This window comes from Corvus hawaiiensis, chromosome 4, assembly GCF_020740725.1.
Source record: "Corvus hawaiiensis isolate bCorHaw1 chromosome 4, bCorHaw1.pri.cur, whole genome shotgun sequence".
NCBI classification, from domain to species: Eukaryota; Metazoa; Chordata; class Aves; order Passeriformes; family Corvidae; genus Corvus; species Corvus hawaiiensis.
This window is the reverse complement of record NC_063216.1, coordinates 53,997,353-54,007,352: the sequence shown is the minus strand read 5'-3', so window position 1 is coordinate 54,007,352 and position 10,000 is coordinate 53,997,353. Positions and strand designations below refer to the sequence as shown.

The window sequence follows — 10,000 nt, the reverse complement described above, 5'->3', positions numbered from 1 at the left end:
GTCAACTGAAACAGCTTCTAAGCAATAAATTCCCATAAAACATTTAAAAAGATTATCTTGGTAGCATTGACTTAATGAATACTCAAAATGCAAGCTCAAATCTACCCTGTAAAGCAATCACGGTTTTTTAGCAACTATTTTGACCTTAGTGACAGAAACAATTAATTCTACAAACTTAATATAAAAATAAAATTCTACATCTAATGCAGAATAATCTGTCAATGTATTTAATCAAGCATATGCTTTTTCCATGGATTATACATTCTAGTATCTAACACTGATTTTAACATACAAGGAAACAAATGAAAGTGAAAAGCTCAGAAGTGCCCGAATGTACAGATACAAGAGAGAATGCTCAACGTAAGCCAAAAAAAGCACAAGAAACAAGTCTGGGCAGATTACAGTTTGCACCATATTTTTAAAATAAAACTCTACATTCACTTTAGCAATATTTATAAATTTTTAAATACTAACAGCAAGACAAGAAGTTGCTTACATCCTAGTCATACATCTTCAAAGCCGACCTGATGACTTGTGACAGCACCCAATCCATTTATCACCAGGTATATATTACAATATATTATAGAATACTGTCATTCTCTCTTGATACATGGAGGAGGACTTCAATCCCCGATTTAAGTCAAACTTCTCATTTCTGTATAAAAACCACAACAACATAGTTCATCAAGCAAATAACAAGTGTCCAAACTCCACATAATTGCTTACAAGAATATAAAAAGTCTGTTTTATCTAATTTACTTTCTATAAATCCATACATCTATAACTTAAAAAAATTAACTTAGCCTAGTTGGTCTTCTATATAGCCCAAAATTTCTCTTGTTTAACTTTCCCCAGTAAATATTCATGCCACAGTAAAAACTTATTTTGTGATTTTACTTGGCTGATAAACCTATTCTTAAGCATTAGCATCCCTTTACGTAGCCGCCCAGTTGAAGGAAATTATTAAAACCAGCAATAATTTACTTGCTTCCTTTAGAAAAAGCTATAAAAACTTGATTTGTCTATTTGAAGACTACCAATAAAATGACTCAGAGAAGCCAAATCCAGAATGTTAAACCATGAGATGAGTACATCTTGCACATATTTAAACAATAAAAAATTCTTAAGAATAATAATTACTGGTGCAATAGGGTTTCCTCTGTTTTTCTAGGTGTCAAAGTTTTCTAGACAAGTCACATATTAAAAATATCATTTTAGAGAGTTACTACAGTGACAATAATAAAAGCAGCCATCATTTTCCTCTTAATTCATATTTCAAAAGGTATCTGGTCAAAAACAGGGGGAAAAAACAAGAAACAGAAAAAGGAGGAAGAAAAGCAAAAGTAGCACAAAGCTATGCCCGTTATCTGAAGGACATCCTACTCTATGTTTACTAGTGTTTATGTTCCACATCAACATATTTTATAGAAGGATTTGTATGCCTAACTCAAGTTGTATTTAAATCCTATGGTGCAGACCCTACCATAAAATGCCTCTTGAGTCCTATTAACTGTACCCATGGTTTTACTTTGCCTGTCTGCTTATTTAAGATCTAATCACAGTTTTGAAGAAAAGATTGTCACTTCTAAGCCTGTCCCCTCAGAACCTGTCTGTTATTAGTACTCAGCTGGATATTTTCATCTTCAGTTGTAATTCTCTGTGGTCTTTGCAAATGCTATCTACTGGAATCTCTGGCTGTATGGACAAATTGGCTACACATGCCTAGGACTGCTACTTTGAGAAACATGTAAGTGGCACATTATTCTGTTAGTATTTTTGTGTTTTAAAGTATTTCACTTAAATTTAGTTTTCTGAACATATTGGCCAATTTGATACACTCTTTCTGAACAAAGATTTTAAAATTCTTTTATAATCTGAACACCTGAATAAAGATGATGACATGATTTTCAATGAAAACAAATTAAATTTTTTTATCTATTTGTATGCATGCAATTTTCTATGAAAAGAGTATAAAAACACAAGGTATATATATACACATAAAAGTATATCTAGAGAGAGGTAGAAACCTGCTAAGAACATAATGAAGACACTGAAACCTGTATTTCTTCAGACTGTCATACTGCTCAATTGTTAAAACAGAATACACTTGAATTTGAAGCAAGGCACAGAGTTAAGCCTTAAGAACTTATATTCCAATCTACATCCATTTCCTTCTTCCACATTTTCTGTCACTATTTAAAATATTTTACTATAAATGTAGCTAGTGTGCACTGCTTAATTCAGCACCAAGAATGATTCAATTTTAAGAGCTATTATGACCTGTTATTCCAGAGGCCCGTACACATGTAGTGTATCTATCACGTTAAAACATGTTTCTATAAAACAGCATTTTTATAATATTTTTTGTAACAGAAGACAACTTTCCTTCTGTTAATGCAATACCTGATGTTGTAACGAAAAACCTCAGCATTTAAAATTAAGGGTTTCAACTCCAAAGGTGCTGAGTGGGCTCAGCAAATGAAAGGATGAGGGAGCAAAGACTTTCAGGAGTTTGAAGCAGGTACTGGGCACTGTGCAGAATCAGACCCCAACTGTTTACCAAACAGTTTGGGCTTCACTGCATTAGTACAGTCTGTGTTCCCTGATGGAGAGGCAACTCCTTAGGTAGACAAAGTAGGAGTTCTGTTTGTTCAGGTTTTAAAAGGAAATCTTACAGTGACAAAAATTAATGGATTGCATCTTGTAATTAGGTGGTGTCAGTAGCCAACGGACGGCTGAATTTTACAATTTTAAACGTAACAGCAGTTCTCCATTAACTTGTTGGGAACACAAACAGACAAACTTAAAAAAATATGTTTTCAGAGTGAGAATGGAAACAGACCTACAGAAAAGCTGCTTCTCTCTTTTCCCATATTTTCAAAATTACACATCCATGTTACACTCACACCCATGCAAGCACACACAGACAGGAACACTGTCTTTTTTATTTCAGTGCTTTTGAACTAACCAGCATTTTTTAATTACACCTACGACAGCAAAGTGCCTTTACTGAGAAAAGTCACTCTGGTCCCTTCACTATGGTCCCTTCACTGCCCAGCTCCGACTTTGGCACAATTCATTGCAATCGAAGCGAAGTCTCAAGTAATGTGGCCCTCTGGTGGAAAACCCCGCACCATGTCCTGCGCGCCCGAATCGCACAGTAAACTAACAGCTCCTGAAAACATGCACTGCAAGGCTTCGGCACAACTTTTATAAATACGCTGCGGGATTTTAATCACCAGGCAAGCGTGGTGGCATGCAGCCATATCAGCAAGATGCTGCTGCCACAAGAACGGGATCCTTGCATTTCAGCATTATCGTGCACTAAAACAACAACAAATAATGCCCCATGCTCTTCACTTCCACGATACTCCACATTCAGCACACACCGAGGGTCTCTGAAAAAGTGCCCCTCTGAAAACAGCCCTTTATTTGTTTAAAAACAAACAGGAAACAAAACAAACTTACCTGCTGTTGTTGCAGATGCAGCAGTTCTACTGTGCTTACTTCAGTGCTCGTGTCACCACTTGATCTTCCATCTCTGCTGCCAGCATCTAATTGGCTGCTTAGAGTGCTCATTCCATTTTGATTCATTGAACTGTTGCTTATTGTCTCTGTCGCAGATTCCTGCATCATGACTTAATACCTAAAAGTGATTAAGAAGTATCAATTAACACACGCGTTACACCTTCACACTTCCATTATCAAGATGTCCCTCTCTGCCAATTACACAGACAGCATCTTTAGAAGAAGAAAAAAGCCTCGCAGAGCCGTTTACCAAGAAATGCAATGCAAACTCTGCTTTCATACAGCTGCTAATCACTGGAATTATGATTTCTATAAGCAAGCTTTGTGTGCTTACATTTATTGGCCAAAATAACACACCATGCACGCAGCATGGTCAATAGCATTTATGAACAACTACGTTTTAAAGTCTACCTATAAAACCAGTTTAAGTGAAAGCACGATTTCACACACTGCTCTATATTTCCTATTATCTAGCTTTGACAACCATGGATGACTATACAGCCTTATTTAAAATATTCACTATCTTGATTCTGTCAGAATTTTACAGCATATCTTATGCAAGGCTGTTGTTTAATGATGCACAGCTAATCATACAAAATTAAAATTTTGTAAGGGTGTTACAAATCATATGGTATCAACCAATGATAAATAGTATAATGGGCTTCTCCTTTTTTGTGACTAAATAAAATTTTGCCTCCGAGGCATTTTAAGAAAAAGCTCCTGCTGCAAACACGTCAGATATTGCCTATTTTTTTAATCAAACGGCTGATATTCATTTATTTTTCTGACATTTAAAACATTTAATACTGTCCTTCCTGGGAAGTAATTAAGCTTATGCATGAGCAGCAATCAAACTGTTCACTTGAAGATGACTTAAAACTCAATTTTAACATAGGCAAATAAATGAAAGATATAAAATTAATTTTCCAGGCATGTATTCGATATGAAAGCTGGAAATAAAATCTATCAAGAATATCACTAATGATTGTGCTAAAAACAGCATAAATTATGCATATTACCTTCTCTACAGTAATAAATGTTTTATCATTTTCACTGCATAAATATACTGTACTTTCAGGATAGCAATGAGATGTCCTGCCAAGATCAGTTGAAATCTTTGCAGTAAATAAAGAACCAACGTGCCCTTACAAACCAGAATTTCAAGGCGCATTTTGTATCTGTAATATGGAAAGGTCAGCGTCTCTTCTCAGAGCCACCAAAGTCCTCTCCTGCTCTTGCAGGGTCAGAATGGAGCTCCCTTCCTTCATCCTCACTCCCGACCTACTGACAAGAGTCCTCACAACAACCTGGCTGAGCTGTGATTTTAAAAAACACCTCTGAAGGGAGAGGGATGAGTAAGCAAACTCGGAAAAGGAAATAAAGCTTGCTGTTTAGCCTAATTATTTAACTTAGCTATTTGTTCCCTTGCAAAGTATGAGCAACTGCCCTTCCTTAAGAAAAAAAAAAAAAAGCACAGCAGGAAAAGGATCATTACAACTTCAACTATGTGCATGGGATATTAATTAAAATGCAGCATGAGTTACCACAAACAAGCTCCTACATGATAAAGTGAAAGCATACATTGTGTGAAAAAATTTTAAAACAGCAAAAGATGAGTTATTTAAGGATGATCTGGTCAGAAATAAACAGGATGCAAAAAACCTAAACACAAACACAGTTAAAATAAAGGAGGGCAGCTGTTATAGCCCAGTAAACAACAGCAGCACCAGATGTGTTTATGAAGAAACAGTCCTTCTGAAACACTTATGAACATCAGCGAAGAGAAATAATAGAAATGGAAAATGTGATACAAGCAGTGATGAATTTTACAAGGCAAAAACAAAGCTAATACTCTTTTCTGAGATTAGGCAGCTAATAAGTATTCAAATTAGGCATAAATTTTACATGTACAATGTTTAAAATATTCAGAGAAAAGGGTCTGATTGCCCTTAGTAGTTATATGAAAATTCTAATGCGGATATGCCACAACTGTGGAAGCAGACAGCCCTTTCTGATTTTTACAATATTTACTTTCAATAAAAAGACATGTATATCAGAGTGGAAATTTATTTAAAACACTTCATCAGCTGTATCGTTACAAGGATTTGGAAATTTGGGAAATTCAAACGTTAATCCTCTTTTAGTCAAACAAAGATTTAACCAACAGACAGGTTCATCTTTTACAAATTCAAACGTTAGACAATAACACTGGTACATTTAGCCAGGCACATTAAAAGGGCAAAGGGGTGTAAATGTTAGATAATCAAAACATTACAAAACACCCAGAAAAGTAATAAATAAATACATCATCCCTCCTGTTTTTACATCTCTCTGACTGTTTCATTACAATTAGCAAAGAAGGGTTAAATGTCTTCCAGTTCATATTAACCAGAGGGTTTTATGTCTTGTGGATTTTGTATCCTTGCAAAGCCCCAGAGTGTAGTTCAGGCTCTACATTTAAAGTTAAAGTGCCTGTGAGCCAGCAGAATCGGCTTTAACGTAACATGACCAGTAACACTACTCTGGCAATAGAAAACAACAAATCCAATCCAACAGCTGGGTACAGACAGAATGAAACTACAGAGTAACAATACTAGAAAGGGCAATTTATTTTGAAGTGAAGTGGAAGAAATACTGAAGTATTTTTATGAAGAAAAAAGAGACCCTGTAATTTTATGTTAAAAATAAAGTGTGGGGGTTTTTTCTAGTTTTAAAATGCTATTTTTAAAAACAACTCTAAAACTTTGGCTTGAGTAATGCACTGTGTTGGTCGTCCTCAGCCCTCTCCTCACTGTCGGCAGCTGAAAAAGGGCTGCTGGAGAAAGCAAGAGCATAGAATCTTTTTCGTTTTCCTTCTTTTCTCTTGCATATGCACGTGAATCTACACACTTGTGTGTGTATGTACTATCAACTCTAAATCCTCACAAACTGAAGTACTGAAAACATCTAAACGAGGATCATTTCTGATGTCTACGTATCAGTAACTTGAGTTATTGGTAGCAAAATAATTTGAACCTGCAACATCTCACTAAGCAAACTAATGTACTTTTTTTCTTGTTTTTACAACAGTAGTGCAGATTGTTACCAAAATAATCATAAATAAATACAAAGGAAATACATAGGTATCAGCCAGGTACTAAGGCAGTAAGTTTGGTAATTCAAATAGGACAAGAAAAAATATACAGGTCCCTGTTTACACACATTTATACACATTCATACTTTCTAATCCTTCTCTTTTCTCTTGCTGTCACACTCGCTGTCAGTCATGAGCATGCCTACACAGGCACACACGCACCCACATTCACAGACACATTCACCAGCACCTACTTCTGCTGTGATTCTCTAGCTCCTGGCGCCAAAGGTGAGATATAAGCTCTGCTACCCGGTATTTTAAACAAAGGTATGGGGGAAATATTTGGTGCTGTCTACGAGAGAGTGAAATTGTAGATCATTTTAGCGCGTGGTTCCACTGCAGGTTGAATACCTAATCCTGCCACAGTAGCCAAGCTATCACCCACACCAAAAAAAGAAACACTCCACCTTGTTAAGTTAGAAGCTACAGTTTTACTTTTCTCCCCTGCAGTGGACTGGACATTTTCTATGTGCCCGTGCGCCCGCACGTGCACGCGTGTGTGTTTTAGGCCGGCAAGTCACTGTACAGATACTTATTCTCTACACCACTTCCCTTTTGAAACATTAAACTGACACTGGAACTGACTGCACAAGATTGCATTTTCTCTTCCTAAACAACTTGAATTGAAAGGTTACTTAGTGTAACAATATTTACTTGCAGAATTGTGTTGTTACCAAGGGTATAATGGATGGTGGCTATGCAGGTTTACGCAAGAATGAGTGAAGCATGAGGCATTAGCCATGTGTTTGACATGTTTCAAATTGCTATAATCCAGCATTAAACACACCCAGCAATTCATGCCATTTCTTGCAGCCATAATCTTGAATAAAACGTGCACAACCGCTTATTATATAAATTAGTATATGACTCCCTGTTATAGTCACAACAGCGCTTTTGTGTTTATTTTGCATCAAGACGGGGTCTTTTATTTGTACAAATAGCAGGATAGCGCGCCGTGCCGCAATTAGACCTGCTCTGTTTATGATAGGGTGTGTGTCACGCCCGGCTCGCGGGGTCTGTCGTGCCCTGCCAGGCCCGGGCGGTGCGGACGGCCCCGTCCGGCGCCAACGGCTTGGGCCCGGCCCGGCCCGGCCCCGGGGGAGCTGCGGGAGCGGCGGCGCAGCGCCGGAGCGGCCGCCAGGGGGCGGCACGGCCCGCGCGGCCCGGCCTCGGCGTGCCCCGCACGTGCCGCTCACGCGAGGCCCGGCCCGCGGCCCGCCCGGCCCGCGCGTGGCCCGGGAGCGGCGCGCGCTGCCGGGCCCTCGGGGCCGCTGAGGCGGCGGCCGCGGTGCCAGCGCCGGGAGCGGAGCGGCCGCGGTGCCAGCGCCGGGAGCGGAGCGGCCGCAGGGCCAGCGCCGGGAGCGGAGCGGCCGCAGGGCCAGCGCCGGCCAGCGCCGGGAGCGGAGCGGCCGCAGGGCCAGCGCCGGCCAGCGCCGGGAGCGGAGCGGCCGCCCGCCCGGCTCCACAGGGAGGCATGCAACGTGGCTGCACCCCCGGGCCCGCTGCCCTGCCCTGGCGGTAGGGTGCCCACGCTGGTTCATCCACAGACGTGACACACCCGCAGCGCACAGTGCTTAATGCCACGAACTTGAGGTTCCCCAGTATGGCCACGCATTTGCCTCGCTTCCCTCCCTAAGACACAGACCGGTCTGCAGCCTTTTAAAACTGCACTGTGATGTAAAAGCAGAAGTAAGGAGCTAGGCTTAAATAATAGTAACTTTTGTGCTCTGCTGGAATTAATTCATCATTGACACAAGGCACAATGCATCTGAAATCTTGCGCTGGTGTACGCTAAAAGCCTTTAATACTTAAGATTGCTTAATAAATCAAAATGCCAAATATTAAGGACATAGCTGAATGTGTGAGAACAAAAAATTAGGAAAGCTAAGAGAACATTTGTAAGGGTGTTTGGTTTTGGTTGGTTTTCTTTTTTCTTTATCTACAACAGCTTTCAAAGCTTGAGTTAAGCAGAGACAAGTCACTGCATAATTTTTAAATATGTACGTAAGTTAATATGTTTAAAACACTAATTAGGTCAAACACCATTCAAGTACTGTAAAATAAATTATCTGTATTAGTAGGTGTAAAATAAAGTATCTATATTAGTAGGTTTAATACACGACTATCTGCTGAAATAGGTTTTACCTGTAAAAATGTGAAATATGCCCAAACACCTTGTGCTGGAAGTTCTCTCAGAAAAACAGACCTTCCAGTTATACGTTACAGGACATATCTTAACGTAATGAGAAAGAATACATATCATCTACATCAGTGATAGAAATCAGCACCTTTCACAAGAAAAAATATCATTTTCATGGTAAAAGAATCATCTATTCAAAGTGAGATAATCGTTTTACTATTTAGAATATTCTCACTACCGAAGATGGTAGTTGTTGAGTATAGTAACAGTTCCAAAATGGATAAAATAGGCAGCAATGGGACAACAGTGTCTTGATCCCAACACAGAAAGCACTAATACTCTGAAGAATTCAAGCTGTAGTATAAAACTTTTAAGTGGACGCTCATATGGTGGGCCTCTGAAGGCCTTTTTGAACACAGATTTGTAATAAAATTGATTATGGGATTTTTGCAAATTACCACAGATGAGATTTATTTACTTGAGACAAGAACCAGCAGTTCAGCATCCCCACACACATATAGTTCCAGGTAAAGAAAACATGCATCCTTCCTGCAGTGTTATCTTAACAGGTGCACTTGGCTGGCATGAGGAAGCATTAAGAAATCAGATTAATTGATTTGTGCTAAACTGCAACTGAAAAAACAAGCATTGTCTAAAATATTTATCTCTCTACTATAACCTACAATTTTCCCCACTCCCCGTGGTTTATCTATCTATGTTTAAATGAACATCCTTTTAACAGGCACCAACAGTCAGATAAAGGTATTGAAGGTAGAATATCGTATTCAATCTTAACTAAAAGCTATCCTGCATTTTAAAGGCTGTATCTTTTCCTTTCACACCATCTCAGTTCTTCTGGACTAATAAAAACAGCAGGTCAGTTTGGGGCACAGTAATTTATCTGCTTTCTAAAATTGAGGAGTAAGTTGTCGCACTCATGTGATTATTAAACAACAGTTCACTTCCCAAAACAGCAAGGAAGGTCTAATTAATTTCCACCTGCTATTTATTTTCACATGCTAGAAAGAAAATCCCTATGAAGGCCTGTATGAGTAGTGTGTACAGGACCATAAGATGCATACCTTACACACAGGAGAGTGGCAAAAGCCGGCTAGAGTGCATTACCTATAGCCCACACAGAAATGAGCAGCCAATTTCAGGGTAAGATTCTTATTTGAGCAATGACAGCTTGGAAACCC

The 10,000-nt window shown here is 39.0% G+C and overlaps 1 protein-coding gene across 1 annotated transcript in view; it reads right to left on the bottom strand.

The window, feature by feature from the left end:
* The window catches only part of FOXP2 (forkhead box P2), a 413,000-nt gene that overhangs the window by 189,002 nt on the left and 213,998 nt on the right, over nt 1-10,000 (bottom strand). Inside the window, exon 4 of the mRNA XM_048301832.1 lies at nt 3,469-3,646. Coding sequence (XP_048157789.1) covers nt 3,469-3,636 — 168 coding nt within the window. The 5' untranslated portion in view covers nt 3,637-3,646. The remainder of the gene's footprint in view (nt 1-3,468; nt 3,647-10,000) is intronic.